This window comes from Apodemus sylvaticus, chromosome 11 (genome assembly GCF_947179515.1).
Source record: "Apodemus sylvaticus chromosome 11, mApoSyl1.1, whole genome shotgun sequence".
Taxonomy (NCBI): domain Eukaryota; kingdom Metazoa; phylum Chordata; class Mammalia; order Rodentia; family Muridae; genus Apodemus; species Apodemus sylvaticus.
Genome location: NC_067482.1, coordinates 37,751,504 through 37,770,206, shown reverse-complemented (window position 1 = coordinate 37,770,206; position 18,703 = coordinate 37,751,504). Strand labels below are relative to the sequence as shown.

At 46.0% G+C, this 18,703-nt stretch overlaps 1 protein-coding gene across 1 annotated transcript in view; it reads right to left on the bottom strand.

The window, feature by feature from the left end:
- The window catches only part of Corin (corin, serine peptidase), a 200,033-nt gene extending 186,869 nt beyond the window's left edge, over window positions 1-13,164 (bottom strand). The window contains exon 1 of the mRNA XM_052199307.1: window positions 12,898-13,164. Coding sequence (XP_052055267.1) covers window positions 12,898-13,164 — 267 coding nt within the window. The remainder of the gene's footprint in view (window positions 1-12,897) is intronic.
- Between the last annotated feature and the right edge of the window lie 5,539 nt (window positions 13,165-18,703).

Sequence of the window (18,703 nt, the reverse complement as noted above, 5' to 3'; positions counted from 1 at the left end):
AATCACAGTCTGAGTTCTAGTTCATTCAGAAGCTAACGGGAATAGAAATAATTAATTTACAGCCATGTTTCTGAAGTGCTTTGAGCTAGTAGGAGTGTGTGTTTGTATATGTTGAATGTCTAGTGTTTTATGCAACTGGTACCAGGACCAGAGCAGGTGGTCAGCATTCATTAATTCTTAGTGGAGTGGACAAGCATCTCAGGAGAGGGTCAAAGAGGAAAACAACAGCCTCGGGTCATGTTTCAACAAGCTCTTTGTATCTTCCGATTCGTGTTTTCTTTATTCTTGTTCACATATTCCCTATCCCAAAGCATTTCTGTGAGCCACGCATGCCTGTACAATGCTGGCACAACTCATGAACTAAGTAAACAAACTTGTAAAATTAAAATGTAAAAATAAGAAATTTCTACTTCCCTCCTGCCTCTCTGTGCCCCTTGCTCCATAGTGACCAGGATGAGAGACTCCCCCTGCAGGCACTGTGTTGAGAGTCAGGATAGAGTCAGAGAAGGCGATCTTCAGCCTTCCAAAGGGAGAAGATTAACACCTCAGGCAGTTTCCTTATCCATGTGTCCTAATTAGGGTTTCTATTGCTGTGAAGGGACACCATGACCGTAGCAACTCGTATAAAGGCAAACATTTAACTGGGTTGGCTTACTATTCAGAGGTTAGTCCATTATCGTCATGGAGGGAAACATAGCAGCACACAAGTAGGCATGGTGCTGGACAGGTAGCCGAGAGTTCTGTTTCTTACTCCATAGGCAGCAGGAGAAACAGGGCACCACTAAGCCTGGTCTTGAGCCCCACCCCCACCCCACCCCTACCCCACCCCCAGTGGCACACCAACTCAAACAAGACCACACCTCCTCCAACAAGGCCACACCTCCTACAAGGCCACACCTCCTCCAACAAGGCCACACCTCCTCCAACAAGGCCACACCTCCTCCAACAAGGCCACACCTCCTCCAACAAGGCCACACCTCCTAATAGTGCCACTTCCTAGGAGCCCATACAGACAAAGGGTTAATGCGTCTAGCACATTGACTAAGCCAATGTGCATATGTACTGTGGCTGTTGTAGTAACACTTTGTAGTAACAATTTGACAGCAAAAAGAAAAGCAATTTTTTTTCTCATTCATCAGTTTTTCTGGGATAGATTTGTTCTCATTCTTTTTGTAACAATGTCAGCATAGACTTTCTTTTCTTATAAAACCCCAAAAACATCAGGTTAGTGGTGGCACACTCCTTTAATTCCAGCCCACTCAGGAGTTAGAATCAAATCTGAGTTTGAAGCCAGCCTGGTCTACAGTGTGAATTCCAGGACAGACAGGGCTATACAGAGAAACCCTGTCTGAAAAAAAAAAGCAAAAACAAACAAACAAACAAATGTCTTAGTCAGGGATTCTATCCCTGCACAAACATCATGACCAAGAAGCAAGTTGGGAAGAAAAGGGTTTATTCAGCTTACACTTCCACATTGCAGTTCATCACCAAAGGAAGTCAGGACTGGAACTCAAGCAGGTCAGGAAGCAGGAGCTGAAGTAGAGGCTATGGAGGGATGTTCCTTACTGGCTTGCTTCCCCTGGCTTGCTCAGCTTGCTCCCTTATAGAACCCAAGAGCACCAGCCCAGGGATGGCACCACCCACAAGGGGCCCTCCCCCCTTGATCACTAATTGAGAAAATGCCCCACAGCTGTATCTCATGGAGGTATTTCCTCACCTGAAGCTCCTTTCTCTGTGATAACTCCAGCCTGTGTCAAGTTGACACACAAACCAGCCAGTACAACAAACCAAACACCATTGACTGTTCTGCTTACACGAAGCACATGCTCACTTTGCTTTGGCACGCCTGAATTGCTGGCAATACTGTTTGTGCTCTTTGGGAACATTATTAAGGAAAGTAAGGATTGTGCAAATACAAGCACGACAGAACCAGACAACTGATAACTACTGAAAGCTACTGGTGACCACACAAGAAGTTTATTCTGTAGGAGCATGCTGGACAAAGGGATGATTCCCATCCAGGTCAGGACAGGACAAAACAGCATATCAAGAGTCCAAATAAGTGTCAAGGGGGCGGGGCTATTTGGATATATGTTAGGTGCTTGTATGTTTTAGGAATGTAAGTGAAAGGACAACAACACACTTTCCAGGGAAAGCTCTCTCTCTAAATAAAACTGAGATAAGCCAGGTGAGGGACATACCCTTGTATTCCAGCACTTCGAAGTCTGAAGCCAGTGGGTGTGGAGTTCGGGGCCAGCCTGAGGTGCTTAGTGACCCTGTATCTCAAAAACAAGCAATCAAACCATCTATCGGTCTGCATAAGCATACATGTTTGTTTTCATTTTTAATTAATTAGCAATATTTTTAAATAGCCCATATATATGTATGTGTGTGTATGTATATATATATAAAACTGGGAGGAGGCAACTTCCCCAGAAGAGGTCTTCCTTTTCCTTTTTATTTGGTTTTTACTGTGTAGGACTGAATTAGGCCTTCTATATGCTAAGCATGAGTTCCAACCCTTCTCCCTGCCAGCCCTAGAAGAGGCCATTTTTCCCCGGGAACTTAGGGTAGTTTCTGGTCCCTCTCTATTCATTTCAAACAGGTTGGGAAACTCAGTTTCAGTGTTACACAGAAGACAGGATAAGAGTCACCAGGAGCATATGCATCAAAACTAGAATGTGACCACAGAAGCCAGGCCAAGGGAGCCTTCCCTCCTAGGCAGAGAAAATGAATGACATGAGCATCCTTCTGCCATTGCGGCTGTGGGCAGCCCCTCTGTCCCCGACCCTATCCCTGGCACTGACTACCCGAGTGGGCAGCTGGGTGTGAGAGCTCTGCCCGGGCCTCCCCAGTGCTATTTTTAACTTGGTATTTTCTGCTTATAGACTTTCTGCTGGGGTAGCCCCCTGTCACTCCAGCTGGGAAACCTGAGAGCTCGACTAGCCTGTGACAAAAGAGGTATTTTTAGCTGAAATGTGGGGCACTCAGGTCTTCAGCTTCTTTAGACCTCAGAGAGTGGGATACACTAAAGGGAAGAAAGCTGCAGGACCAGCAATGCACCCCTAAATTCTCCAGTGACAGTCGAGCTTGCTGACGGGAGGATTTTGACAGCAGAAAGGCATTGTGGGTCTTTCCCAGCAAATGTGTGTCTCCGGCCACATAGAAGTGTCACCCCAAACTCCTCCTGAAGGTCACATATTCATCAGCGGCACGCAGGCCTTGATGGATTTTGAGTCATGTACTAAATACAATGAACTAGAAACTGACAGAGGGTCCAACAGTCCCAGGGAGACAAGGCCCCCCAGATGTTGACACCATCAGTAACTTCATAGACTGACACTCTAAACTTAGCAATTCTCATAGCAGTACTTTTTTAAATTTGTGGGCTTTAGCCTTAAAAACACGATTTTAGGAATTAGGGAAGTGATTGTCAGTAAAATACCCACCACTCAAGACGAGGACCTGAGTTTGACTCCCAGGACCTTGTAAAAGCAGGGTCATGGAATGTGATCCTAGCACTGGGGTGGACAAAGGAGGACACATAGTTAGCACAATTGAGGAAGGCAACATAAATTGACTTGTGGCTGCCTCATGTGTGCAAGTACATACACACATACACACACACATACATACACACACATACATACATGAACATACACACATGTGCACATGCACACATACACACATCACATACATATATACATCAAACACATACACATATACACACACATATATACATGCAAACAGGCACATACACACATACATGTACACACATGCAAACACACATACACCACCACATGCACACATACATACACACATATACACATACATACACACATACATACATATACACTCATACACACATGCACATATATATACAATACACATTTACATGCATATATGCACACATACACACAATACACATATACACATATACACATATATGTACACTCATACACATACACATATACACACATACATACATATGCACACATATACACATACATACACACATAATTACACACACATATACACATACACACAGATCACACACATATACACACACATATACATACATACCCACATACACATACATATATATACATACATACACACGCATACACACACACTTCTCAACCTACACATGTACATACATTATCACACACATACCCCACACTCGTACAGTATACACACAATCAATTAAAGAAAATACTTTTTAGCTTTCTCTCCCCAATTAAGTCAATCGTCAAGAGAGATGATAGCTTCTTATTTCATCTTTTTTTCTGCTATATACTGTATCCTACTATGAAAACCCTTTCTTCCCTGTTTAAGTCTGTTAAGCTATAGACTGAGCTTTGCCATCAAAGGCAGCAAATGAATCACAGGAAGAGCAGACTCCAGCCTAGGGCTCCGGGGAGAACAGACAGGCATCTAGGTCATGGAGACCTGAACGGAAGCCGAGATGAAGCAGTTCAGGGAACACATTCAGAGATGACCTGAGAAGGATGCTAACGTTAATGTATTAGTGACGTATTGTTTTCCTATCCTGTGCTTACAAGTTACCACAGGCTTGATGAGTTAAAGCAATGTCCTAGCCGGGGGGTGGCGGCGGCGGCAGTGCACACCTGTTATCCCAGCACTCTGGGAGGCAGAAGCAGGCGGATTTCTGAGTTTGAGGCCAGCCTGGTTTACAGAGTGAGTTCCAGGACAGCCAGGGCTATACAGAGAAACCCTGTCTCGAAAAAAAAAAATAAATCCAAAAAAACAGAAAAACAAACAAACAAACAAACAAAGCAATGTCCTCTTTCCTTCTGGAGGAAGCCGGAAATCAGTCTCACTGGACTACATCAAGGTGCCCTCGGAGCCGTTTCCCTGGCAGGTACTGAAGGCAGACTACTGCCTGTCTCTTCAAGCTGCCAATGCAGCCTGGATGTCTCAGTTTGTGGGGTTTGTGGTCCCCTCTTGCATCTTCAAAGCACACACCCCACACATCCCCCCCTCCTACATCTGTAATCGTATTACTGTCTGGCCACACTGACCTGAGGCCTTCCTCTCAGAGGAGTTAAGTAATGACGTCTCCCACACATGCACATAACCGGGATGGGCTGGCTTCTCATAATTGCCAACTTAAACAGACCAGAAGGCTTCCTTTTCCCTCAGTCTGTGTCAGCAGCCATTGAGTAACTCTGCATTACGCAATGAGATGCACGCTAACCACGAGCACTGAGAACTTGGAATACTGCTGCTTTGAATTTATACTACATGGAAGAATTATGAAGCGTAAGGATTTGTTACAAGAAAAACAAGGGGAAAGTATTTAATAATTATATTTACTACATGTTAAAACTATGAAATATTGGAGGATTTTAAGCCAAAGAAAATAACTACTAAAATTCAGTTCACTGGGTTTGGTTGTAAGCTCAACAATAGACAGTATCAGTGGCTACTGTGTCTCTACTGGACGGAGCCCACACTAACTTCCAATCGCTTTTGCTTTTGTCTTACTCGTGGGAGAGGCTGGACTCTGAAAGGCAGTGTTTCTTCCTTTAATCTTTTCCCAGGACAGCTGATTCTCCAGCACCCTTATTTTGTATCAAGAAAGATACCATTTTAGGACACATGGCGCTAAGTGTAGCCACTGGAAACAATAACCACAAGGAAAATGTTACATCTCCTCAGTGACTCTCAAGAAGCCCTAGTTCCCAAGTCCTCTCCATGCGTCTATGGGAGAAGTATCCTCTCTCAAGGAAAGGAACTTTTCAGAGGGACCCCAGCCAGGTGCCCATGAGGTAGATAGACTTAAACGCCCAGGGCCGCCTGGTAGGGTAGAAGGGTAGATGTCCTGGCTCAGGCTAACTGAGCTCCCTCTTCTTACCCAGACTTCCTAAATTTCAGAGACCTCAGAATTCTCTCTCATGACCTGATCATTCGGCTCCTTTGCTGATCTGAGGACATCTGTTTGTTTGTTCTCTCCTCGTTCATAAATTTAAATTCATAGCTATATAAGGAGACACAAGTGCCAAGTTCTTCCTCAGGGGTACCCTCAAGCACAGGAGGGTACCAACTTGTTTCTGGGCCATGTGGCGAAAGACTCTCTCCCTTCCTCCCCATACCTGTGCATCGTTTCAGTTCTGACCTGTACCTAAAGCAGGGACCCTCAGAGAAACCTGGGCTGTGATGATCGAAATGGCCTGCCCAGTTTTCTCTGATTGGGTTTCCCCGGGTGATGAACAGGCAATTTTGTCCCTGGCTGAGGCTCAGGATAATAAACACTAGAAAACACTCGCTGAGGGGGAACCAACCTGCAGGCCTGCCTGCCTGGAGGCCTCTTGTCCAGGCAGCCCCCTTGCAGCCCTCTCCACAACCCCTTCCCACTAAGTTCCTGAATCCTCCCTTGGAATTTCCTGAGGGACAGCAGGGATAAGGTCACCCCTTGTTCTAATGAGGTGATTCTGGATTCCTGATGGGCCCCTAAATAGCTTCAGGATGGGGCCAGTTGCCAGAAAGACCAGACCTTGATTAGAAGCTGGCTGTTTCCAGACCATTTCCCCAAAGGGGGTGCTGGTGATTCAATTAACAATCAATTGTGCCTGTTGAATTAAGCCCCCTTAAAAGCTCCTGGATGCTGGGATTTAGAGTGTCAGAGTCCTTTAGCTAACGCAGCTACATGTCATAGCAGGTACACTCGAGCCCTACTGTATCCCTTCTCCTGGCTGTTCCTTCACACCCTTCATCATAAGTCAGTAACTTTTAAGAAAAATGTCTCTCTGAGCTCTGGGAGTCATTCTACCAACTCCTTGCACCCGAGGAGGAGTGGGAGTGGGGGTCTCCCTGCCTTACCGCTCAGCAGTCAGCTGTCAGGCCGCTGGGGACCTGCTATCAACGTGTGAAGGCAGCTTGAGGGACAAGCCCTTTAGCTCCAGGTAAAAACTGTCAGAATTGAGTTGAGTCGTCGGCACTGAGTTGGTGTCAGGAATCGGAGAAGCGGCATTATGAAAATGACCCACGAATCTGGTGTCAGGAGGAGATCGAAGGCCTGCTCGTCAACTGTCATGCAGGCCAAGGTGGGAAAAGAAAGTAAATGGCAAATGCGCCCTGCTCATTTCCCAGACACCACAGTAAAAATTCAGCTCCCTGGCTCAGAAAACGGGACCCAGTTCACACGTGAGAAAGCCAGGGCGCAGAGAGGTTAACTGAGTCCAGCCTCTGTTTCATGCTGAACTCCCGTTTCTGATCTCACTTGACTTGGACAAAAATTGTGTTAAAGATAAGAGAAATATTAAGTAAACCCATGTCAGGTTGGCTCCCACGACACACCCCAGAGGTAAAGCATCCTGCCTGCCTGCAGGATGAGACTCTGATATGGACAAAGGTGACAATCGGGTACCTTTGAGATAAGCCATGAAAATCCTCAGCAGAGGAGGGCGGTGTAATTTCCATCCCTGGATTCTGCATGTTCGGCTTCTCCTGGGTGGAACAGACTCCTCCCTCGGTGGAGTGCCTGATTAGCTCATCAGTTCCAACTCAGAGAAAGAAAAACCTCAGATACTTAACACGGGGCCTAAGACCAGTGCACAAAAGGCCCCAGGTCATGCAGTCTAGAGCAGAGTGACCTCTGTCACTGGGGTCACTTGGATCACTGGGTAAAGGTCAGACAGGCTGACATAGGCTCTTCAGCCAAGTCTCTCTTCCCTGCATTCCTGTTGCAGAACTGATTGCTTAGTTAGAAGTTGAGTTTCCTGAGTGCACATAACTTCATTTTCTTCATCAGTAGATGCCCAAGTGTCTAGTTCCGGTATATAAGCTCTTATCAACTGGATAGGGGAATCTGTTTCTCTCCATGCCAAACAGTGCCCAAGAATCCTTCAAAGATCTCACACTTGGCTTCTACCCGCAACCCCCCCCCCCCAGCTATGTAGTCCTAGTTGGAGAAAGTCACACCAAACTATCTAAAATATCAATCTTTTACCCTTTAGGTGGTCATGGAGTCCCCAGACATGAGAGCCTGGTATTGTCCAACTGGACACAGTGGTACATGCCTGTAATCCCAGCACTTGGGAGGTAGTGCAGAAGGATCATAAATTCAAGACCAGACTCAGTGCTACATGTAGAGTTTGGGTCCAGCCTGGGCTACATGAGGCCCTGTTTCGGAAAATCAAAGGCAAAAACAGAAGCCTCCTGATGTTCTCTTCTCTAACTGGCCTCAGGGGCATTGTAGTGAAAGGACACCTCTGTGGCTTCAGAGAGCTGTGGAAGTGGCAGAGGACTTTTCCTTAGAACTCCCCTCAGCTACTGGAACTCTTCAGGCCTAAAGGACCCTGAGCTAGGCAAGCACAGGGGTGCCACCAATATGGCCTTTACAGTCCACCCCTTTATTTTCAGCCAACCCCCTGTGTCAGCCTGGTGGCTCAGTACCAGGCCTTCTCCCTGGGGATCCTATTGAGCTTTCTACAACATTGGCGCCTCTGGTGAACAGTGACATGGGTCTCCCACAGGACCTCTCTATACCTCGGCCAGCCTAATCAGGAGCTGGACATGCTCTGAGGGGCTGGACATAAAGAAACGTCCCACAGGAGAGCTAATGGGGCAACTTCCTGCAGGCTGAGAGAAAGACAAAATTTATAGGTACCAGACACCATTCAGCAGAGCTCAGCAAGTGCTAGGTGAGACAGACAGAAGTAGCCTGTGCCCCGAGGCATCATGGTCCTCTTTTCATAAAAGCTAGAGAAAATCTTGGGGTGGTAGTGAAATGCCCCCCCCCCAACTCAAAGCCCAGAGCTCGACTCAGGTGGAAAGCTCTTGTTAGCAAAAAACATCATTTTCCTACCGCACAGTAACCGCTTGTCTGCAAGACTAATAACCCTGATGTGCATTACTTACTCTAAAGCATCTTTGCCTTAGCAGAATGAGAATAAAACTTTTAGGAAGTAAGAAATGCAGGCACGTTAAAGATACAATCATGTGGGGTCTGGGTAAGCTGCCGATCCAATGTGCCAGTCCCAAAAACAGTAGGACAGATATGTAGAGGAGGGCATGTGACAGTCCAGGCAGAGATCAGACTGACACATCTGTCAGCCAAGGAGCTCAGGAATAGTCAGGACAAGCTAGGAAGACTAAGGGAGGATTCTCCCATAAACACTTCGAAGGGATCAAGACCCTACAGACACCTTGACTTCAAACGTGTGACCCCTAAAACTGTGCGCACATGTTTTTCTGCTGTTTCCATTTTATCAAAACAGCCTTTAGAAATACTGGACCTTTCCTTTCTCACTGGGTCCAAATTGACCCCAGCCATTCACAACATCTCTGCCTTTGACAGCAGACATGCTAGCACAAGAGGAAAGAGGAAAAAGAAGCAAAATGCAGTTTGTCCAGTGATGATATGTTCTGGAAGGATCCAACAGAGTGAGGTGGGGTAGCCATTTTCAACCTACACAAACCACGCACTCAAATGGATTTTGTGCCAAACATCAACTCAATATTCTAGAGCCTTGATTCTGGTACATCAAGTAAGGGACTATTTGGTGATTAACCACCTTTGAATCAGAGCCTACTCCTAAGCCAGGAATTCCACAGTCTTGACTTGAGCTGTCAGGTACATTCCTGGAATCACTTGTGGCAATGGCTTCAGGGACACAATCTTATTTCAAAGTCTAGTTGTACATACTAAATATATACAATTTTTTGAGCATCAAGACCCCAATGAAGGGTTTTCCAAAATATTTGATCAGGCTTTATAGAATGCACCAAATATTACATATAGTTAATTATAATAGATATTTCCTTCATCACATGGTATCCTGGAAGGAGGAAACAATACCCACTCCTCTTTCTGATGGAGGAGACAGACTCGGCATGATGACTTGCTGTGGCCACAATCTGGCTGCTTTCAAAAACTAGAGCAGGAGGGACCAGCGAGATGGCTCAGCAAGAAGGGCAATTGCTGCGCAGCGCTGACAACCTGAGTTCAATCCCTGGGACCCACATAAAGGCAGAAGAAGAAAACCAACTCCACAGAGCTGACCTCTGACCTCCCTTCCCCTCCCCCCCCACTGTGTACCTCACACCACCATGCACACATCCACAATAACAATATATTTATTAAAACTTGGAACCAATGAATAAAATAAAGTAAAAAGAGATGAATAAAATAAAAACAGAGGTATGATTTTAAAAAAATACTAAAGCCGGAGATCTGACACCAAAGCCGTGCTCTCCATCGTAAGCAATGCTTCCCTTCCCTGGATACTTTTTCATTCAATAGTTCCTGTATTTGCACCAAAGGGAGATGGGGAAAGGGGAAGATGAGGTGGAGGGAGGGGAGGGAAGGGGACAGACAAAGAGACAAAGAGAGACTTAGAGGAGCAAGCAAAGGAAGTCTGAGTTTACCTGACCTCTCAGTGGGGACCTAGAACTTTGTTCATTCCCCTTAAGCCAAGCAGTATAGCTTCCCATTTGTCTGAGTAAAGTAGATGACACAAATAGGGTCAAGACAGGTCATCACTGCCTGTCCTGGGTGTTTTCAGCAAATGGTTGGTGTCACAGCACTTCCTGGTCCCCGGGGAGCCCCTGTGACGGCACTGGGAGGACAGATCTTTGTGTTGAAGGACACTGGGGTAAAGAGAAGAGAGACAGAAGTAACAGAGTATCATTTCCGTGTGGAAGTTGCACAGTGAGGGCCCGGGAGAGTAGAGTGGGATGCTATCCCCTCTCCAGAGGCACTGCCCTCCTGTCTCCCTCTCTCCCTGACAGTGGAGGGGGTTCACTGTCACAAAGAGACATGAAACAGGCTTTAGAGGCTGCTTTCTTTAAAGGCTCAGATGCCTGGCCTCATTGATGCCTGAGGATATCTAAGAGACAAAAAAAAAAGCCTACCTTTACCTTCACTTGGCCTCTCTTTCTCTCTTTTTGCCTTAGACGTTGGATCTACTCTGCCCACGAACATGCAACTATTTAAAGAATCTCTATCTGAAAATGGTCACATGGGGGTGTGATCAGCTCTAAATAAATAGGTATCTCTTACTCCCCTTCAAGCCTGAAGCACTAGCCAGCTCTCTACAGACATGATGCTTGTATGATTCCCTGTTCCATGGTCCCCAGAGTGGTGCCTCAAAACCTCCTGTGGCTATGCTGAAACCTTCCAGAAATAGCAAGCTTTCCAGGGAGACCAGCCCAGGGCGAGACTCATGCCCTGCCCAGGAGCAATCACCACTCTATGGAAACTGAGGCCAGGCCTCGATGTCTTCTTGGAACATTAGATCCTGAACTGAGAGGACCATCACCCAGACCACCCTGAGCCTAAGCGCACTTGTGTGCACCTCTTGCGCCTGCCCTGACCTTTCCCTGTTCAATCCCGAAGTTAGCAGTACCTCCCCCACAGCCGTCTTTTGTCTTTTCAATATGGCAGATACAGAAGCCTCCTGTCCACTCTGCTATCGCTGAGATTTCTGCAACATTAAGGGGAAAGTTCACGGAGGAACCAGTTCAGTGTCTTCAACAACAACAACAACAAAATCCCCATTCTTGGAAATCTACATGGAGAGATTAATAAAGCATTTCTTCTTTCTTCTTCTGTCACTGGAAGGACAACTTAGGTTTTTATTTGTATTGTAACCCCATCCCACATGGAACTTTCTGGAACGCCCCTCCCCCTCCCCTACAAAAGCTTCACAGCTTCCTGAGGACTAGGTTACTCCAGTTCCACTCACCCTAAAGATACTTCATACAATAAAAACTCTTGTTGTGGTCAGCAGGAGTCTGCAGATCCTAACTGCTCAGTTGAGCACCTATGCAGACATCAACCCCAGGACGCTGGTTATAGAAACTGATTTTGAGTGCCATCTCATACAAGACTAGTGGATATCGGGAGACCGATGAATGTTGGTGGTGTTGTGACTGACACACCCCCCAAAACCTAGTTCTTGTGGTTTGTTTGGGAGCTTTGCCAAAATTAATGTTTACAGCACCTCTAACTTCAAAACTCTGCCAAAATGTGCCCTCGAACAACAAGCACCAGTGAGTCCTAGCTTGGCTCACCTTTCTGGTGGCACTCTGGTGTGGTGTTCTCTTGCGGACTTTTGTGTCCATTAGTAGATTCCTTCCTATCTTCAAAATGGAATAACTACAAAGCACAGACATGGACGTAGAGACCCTTGGAGCCTTGTTCTGTAAGCCTTCTCGGAAAGTTCTGAGAAGTTTCCGTGGGAGGAGATTGCTGGGACTTCTTGCCTGGGAATTTGGAAACTGAGTCCCCATCTCGGTCCCCAAAATGGAAAGCTGTGCAAAGTGCGCCCACTGTTGTTCTCCTGCCTCTAGAGCTCTGGCGTGGAAGTCCCTCACTGAGTTCTAGCAGAACCTGGCGGATACCGGACACCTCCTCAGGATGCCTTCCTAATCACCCCTCTCTCCCTGGCACTCACTGACTGGTCCCGTCCTGCCTTTGTGCAGCTGGGATCCTGGCGGTAACCAGCATATTCCAAGACTCTAAGGACACAGCAGACAAGGATGGCTGCAACCTAGACTGGGTTTCCTGGGGCTCAGGTCAGGGAGACCCTCTACAGTGCTCTTCCTTTTCTCAGCAAATCTTGGCAGCAAGGCTAACACTTCCCAGGACTGCGGGGATGGGGGGTGAGTGGGGGGAATTTCCCAAACCCTAGCAGCTCAAAATCTACGCTGCAAACTACGGACTCTGTTTGGTGCGCCCACGGACCAGTACCCGTCCCAGAGTAAGTTCGCAAGCAGGGGACCCGGGCGTTCCCTGCTCTTAGTTGTGCGGTGACAATACATAGGGCCATCCCCGGGCATTGACTGATCTCCAAAGGGGGGCACTACTACAAATGGGATCTAGGCACGGCGCAAGTAGCAGGGGCGCGCGCAGTAGGGAAGCAGGCTTACGTCTGGAGCAGGCGGGGCTCCAAAGCAATCCTTCCAGCTGCCCGGAGCCTGGAACTTGGACCCGGAGAGGAAGCCACGGGTCCCCGAGGGGCTGAGTCCGACGGCTCCACCTGCAGTCTCCCCCGGAAGCCCCGCACAGCCAAGCCCGTTCAGTGCATGGAGGGCGGTGTTTGGAGGGACTCTGCAGGAGAGGTAGCATCGCCCAGGGCAAGAGCAGCGGGCTCTCCTCACCGAGCTGACCCGAACGCTGAAGGAAACCCTGCCCATGACTGCCAGCGTCTCCGACGCCAAGCCACAGGAGTGAAGAACTGTCCGCTTGGGGACCAGAGCGAGCTACTGAGAAGTCTGTGCTCACTGACCTACGGACGGACGGGAAGGAGGTGGCACCCGATAAAGGGAGGAAGGGATACAGGGAGAAAAAGGTTGACTCTGAAGTCACCAGGACTCAGGCCACGCGACCTGTGTGCTGGAGGAGCGAGGAGGAGGGTGGATCTTACCCTCTTTGGGGCGTCAGCTCGGCGACTGTGCTCCTCCGGAGCAAGGGCTGGGGGCCGTTTCGTGAACATATCTTTCTCCTCTGTCCACTCTTATCTCGGTCGCTTCTCTCTGCTCTATGGATCTCGAGAAGAGGCACTACGGGTGTCTTTCTCCTCACTCGGAGTGAAGTTATACTCAGGGGATGGGAGCCCCATACTTTGTCTGCTGGGCAGACCCCACCCGCAGACCACTCCCTCCCTCCCTTCACTCCCTTCTCTGGGTCCTACCCATAACCCTTAATGAGACAGTTCCTCCATACCCAGTCCTGCCTTCAAAAAAAGTTATTTTTCTATGGCAGATGGAGAGTCAAGAGTCTACTGCCCCCATCCTCCACACCAGGAAAAGGACAAACAAACCTGTAAACTATGGGGCAGCAGCTTCTGGCCTTGGCTGCTTTGCTGAGGCCAGAACTGTGTTGAGCAGTATAAAGGGCCGCTCTCCTCCGAACTCTCATCATCACATCTAGAACAGCCTATCCCCCCAAAACAGGATTCTAGCCAGGCAAGTATCACAATGACTGCCTTCAGGCACTGGCAATCCAACGTCAAGTTTGTTGTGTTCAAAAAGATGTCAGGTTTCGAAGGCAGGCATTCTTCGCATTACACAAATTGCAAAACTGTCTTCTGCTATGTGGAGGGGGAAAACTGCTTTTGCAAGATTGCGTTGCTGCTCAAGTTTCGTGGATCAGGAGAACTCCAGCCTGCGATTGTCTGACAAGAGTATCCATAGGCTGAAATCAGGGGCCAGCACATTCTCGCCTGTCAGACAGTCAGACAGGGAGCCACATTCCTAGAGCAGCAGGGAAAGCAGTGTAGACATTCCAAAGCAAAGGTTGCATTGAAGCCTAAGACAATTCTTTTTTATCAAAAAATGAAAAATGAAAAAAAAAAACCTCAAGGGTAAAAAAATTTAGTTTCCTTAGATGTGATTTTTAAATGCATTTTTTTAATCAAAATCTTCAAAATTTCAATAGCTATTCAAAGTTATCCTGTAGCCCATTTCCATTAGAGAAGGCCACATATAGTAAGCAGACAATATGGCCTGTCCCTTGAGTATCACTGCATGGACAAAGACACATCTGTACAACTGGAAGGGAGTGGTAATGGTTACTTTGCTTCAGAAAAGACATGCAGTGTGGGAAATATCTATGTGTAGTTAAAGACAGGGGTAGGGGGTGGGGGAGGACACTTGACCTCAAGTTATTCCATCATCAGTAAGGAATGAAATTTCTAACAAGCATTTCATATTTCACAAAGCCCGAGTGTTCTAGCATGGTGGACTCTTCCCTAAGCACTTTACACAAACCCTCTTTAACTTAGAGACCAGAGGTAACTGGAGTAACCAGCTTAAGGTCATCTGGTCAGCAGGGACCTGACATTCCCCGGAGATGGCAGTATTTTGCAACGGAGTTCTTACTGAGACACTGCCTCAGCACACACCACCACCCACAGGGCCCTCACCTGAGAACCCAGAGCCCAGGAGACACCAACTCCACCCTGAGGGCCTGAGTTAAGCTGGCTGTGATGGAACAGTGGGTGTTTGCACACACATCTTTAAGGCGCAGAAGTTTCTTTCTTTTCCGAGTTCTGCCCCCTGGTGGAGATGATGTGGGAGCTATGAACCTGAAATAGCTAAGTAGATTCTTCATGGTATATTCCTTCTTCTTCTATGCTGGGTTCCTAGGACTGACTGTACTAATAAGGTTAACGCTCTGAATACCCCCTCCTAATAGCTCCAGCTTCCATGAGAACCAGTGGCTGGGGTACTTTTTGCTGCTTGGGGGTGCAATATAAGAAATTAGGGTGAACATCTATGTTTAGACTTTGTAATTAACTTTAATACTGTAAGTAAGCAAACATGTCTTATTTTCAAGTTAATTTAATTATGAAGTGTGCTCACAGTGATTTTTTTAATGATTCTTTTTAAAAAATCATTTTAAGATTTTTAAGAAAAAATCATTTTCTTAATGATTCTTTTTAAAAAACCATGTCACATACTTAAATTTACAATTAGAGCTATGGTTGTTAGCTTTGTTAGGCAAGTGCATTACAACCGGACTCTTTAGGCCCTAAATTTATTAAAACATTAGTAATCACTGTCCATTTCTTAAAATACTCTTAATTTTACAAAAATTAACATTTCTGGTACCATTATGGGAGTTTTATTGTCTAGCATTTCTGACATTTATCAAACTACTCATATAATGTAAAATAAAAAAAACAAATATTAAGATTTATGGGGATTACTGATAAAATACTGATGTGTTAGTCATAAAAGAATTTTCAGTGCCTTCATCTTCTTTGACTGAGTCATATGAATAAATAGAACCCTTCCTTAAAATTAAGGATCTCACAGCAAAAAGAACATATACAGTTCTGGTGTACCATTTTGAGGTATGCCAACTATAGATAAGAATTATATACTGCATATCTCAAAATGTTAAAACAAATGATTCTGATGGTTTCTTTTTAAAAGAGACTTATGGGAAATTAAAGAAGTATGCCTCTAGACAAGGTGATTTTTACTGAGTAACGTTTGGCCATGACATAACTATAGGTCAAATTAGCCCTTAGTACTACAGATGAAGATGAAGGCAATTTGGGATGGGGCTTTCTTAGCAAAGCAATCGACGTCTCAGCATGGTGATGGGCACGTGGCACAGTACTCCGCTGCTGATCTGCTCGGTGACCTGATCCATTCATTTAGGGTTTGCTAGCTGCCAGAGCTCATGCCTTCAGAGAACTTCATCCCAGTGGAAGAACCAAATGAACAATGAAATGAGCACACACATTTCACCTATTGAAAATATTTGCAAACAATGTGGGAAGGGTATTAAATCATCACAGTACATTGTCGGATGATTCAAAGATACAAAGCTGTGAAACAAAATAGGACCAAATCCCAGGCAAACTGGAACTTTATACAGGGGGTGAGATTATCTTAAGAGGGAAAGATGCTAGAAGTTGAGACACACACCCTTAATCCTAAAGGCAGAGGCACACAGAGGCATACCTCTGTGAGTCTGAGGCCAGCCTGGTCTACAGTCAGGGCTGCATAGTAAGACTGTCTCAAAAGACAATAAACAGCCATCATAATCTACCACAATGTGAGGTCCTCAGTGATGATGTTTGATGCTGTATGTAGACCTGCTACTTCTGGGTCACCATTCTCTAATACCTCTAATACGGTACTCACTTGAGACAAGGTCACTAAGAACTGGCCCACACGGAAATCTCAGAAGAATTTTATTTTTAGCACACTTGTACACTTCATCCAACTTGGGAGCTTCAGGTGCAATCATACTGCTCAAATGCAGTCATCTTTGGCAAGCATCCTCTTTACTCCTCCAGGAATGATGACCAATAAGCGTAAAGTGAAGTGACACCTGGGTATGAACTCGGTGACTGTTACAGACACACTTGCTCAACTATATTCATTGTTGTTTGATTCATAATGGCCAGCAAGCAGATACAAGCTATGTGGAGGAATTTTAATCCAGCAACATGGCGGCTCTGGGAAGAGATTATATCCAAAGACATTCTAGGTCTGTTTGATCCAGCAGAAGGCAGACAGGCCCTGTCCTGGTTTACAGCATGATCTGGCTGGAATACAGACATGTCCTTAGTACACACCTTTAATTCCTAACAGAAAAGGTAAGGTTTGTTTGTAGAAGGAAGCAGCCATGTTTGAAAGTAGCATCTAATTGAGGGGCCGACAAAGTGACGAATCAGAGAAAGATTTGACAGAATGAGTCAGAGATAGGTTACACCCAGCTCATGAGAACAGCACAGGAAGGAAAGGTTATTTAAGAGCAGAGAAAGAAAAATAAGTGTGGGGGGGAGGGGCAGTTTTACCAGAACAGTTTTCCAGAGACAGGTTGCAGAGATAACAAGCTAGATATGAGTGAAGCCAGGACAAGCTGGAGGACAATGAGCCGTAAGCTTAGAATATATTACCAACGTTAGTCTGAGGCCAAGCAGAGCAATTCAGACAGAAACCAAGTGAAGCCAGACTGATTCAGTCATCTTGGAAGATTAAATTGTTCGGAAGCTAGACGCTTCCAAGCCTAGGCCCAGGGATAGTTAGAACAGACAGCTGCACAACGTGGGTACAGCTCTCTTCCCAACCCTCCATTTGAGGATTTAAAAGCATTTATAAACCAAGCTGTCCCTAAACAGATGAATGGATATAGAAAATGTGGTTTGTTTTCATAATGGAGTACTTTTCAGGGACCGTGTGAGAACAGCAAACAGCTTTGGAACTAACTCATGGAGGGCGGCCCGCTGGATAGAACAGCCACACTGGGTGTGCCTCTGAGAGGGAGTGTCCTGTGAACTTCATGCTGTTACGGAGATCTGTTCCTCTTGTTGCCCCTCAGTCACCGCATCCCTCATGATCTATGAGTTGTGCAAAAACTCTAAGGGGGTTTCTAGCCAGTGTCAATAATAGTGATTGATCTCTTCCAAGTATTGCTGCTGGAGCAGATTAATGATTCAACCATCACCCTTAGAAAGAATTTAGAGATGTAGATTGTTAGTATAGTTAAGTTTAAATGTTCTTGTTAGTGGCTTTGATGTTTTTAAGTCAGGGAACAAGAACCACGGAGGTTAGGTATGGAGTAAGGAACTAGGGGGAACAGATCTCCCTAGGAAAGGGAAATAGAAGTTATGGTTAGATGGAGGTGGGGGCTGAATGAGAGGATCAAGTGAGGGAGGGAAAAGGCAGGGCAGAGGAAGGGGATCTGGGGAGAGACAACTAAAATTAAGGGCAATTTAAGTAGTATGGAAACCTAATATAGTAGAAGTTCTCTAAAACATGTAGATATCTGAAGGTGATCTAAATGCAATCTCCAAATAATGGTGGAGACGGTGACCCAACTGGCCATCTCTTGTCACCAAATAAGTGCTTTCAGTACTGGGACTGGGTTACATCTAATTGAGTTTGTGGCCAAAGGGGTCCCACAGGAACACCCAAACAACCCTGACTGTTGCCAAAAATATAGATTGCCCTCCACAAACTAACAGTAAGGCTCTATTGCTTAACACACACACACTTACACACACACACACACACACACCTCCCTCACTGAACATGGAAAAGTCAAGCTTGTGCCTTTGTAGAGTCTTCATCCATATGTTCTACAGTCTTTGGTACAGGCAGGTACTCTGCATGCTACAAAAAAGATAAACATTATTCCAAGCCACTACAAACCCTTTGATCTACAGTGGTATCCTGCCTGAAAGATATGCTTGGGCAATGGTGGCACAAA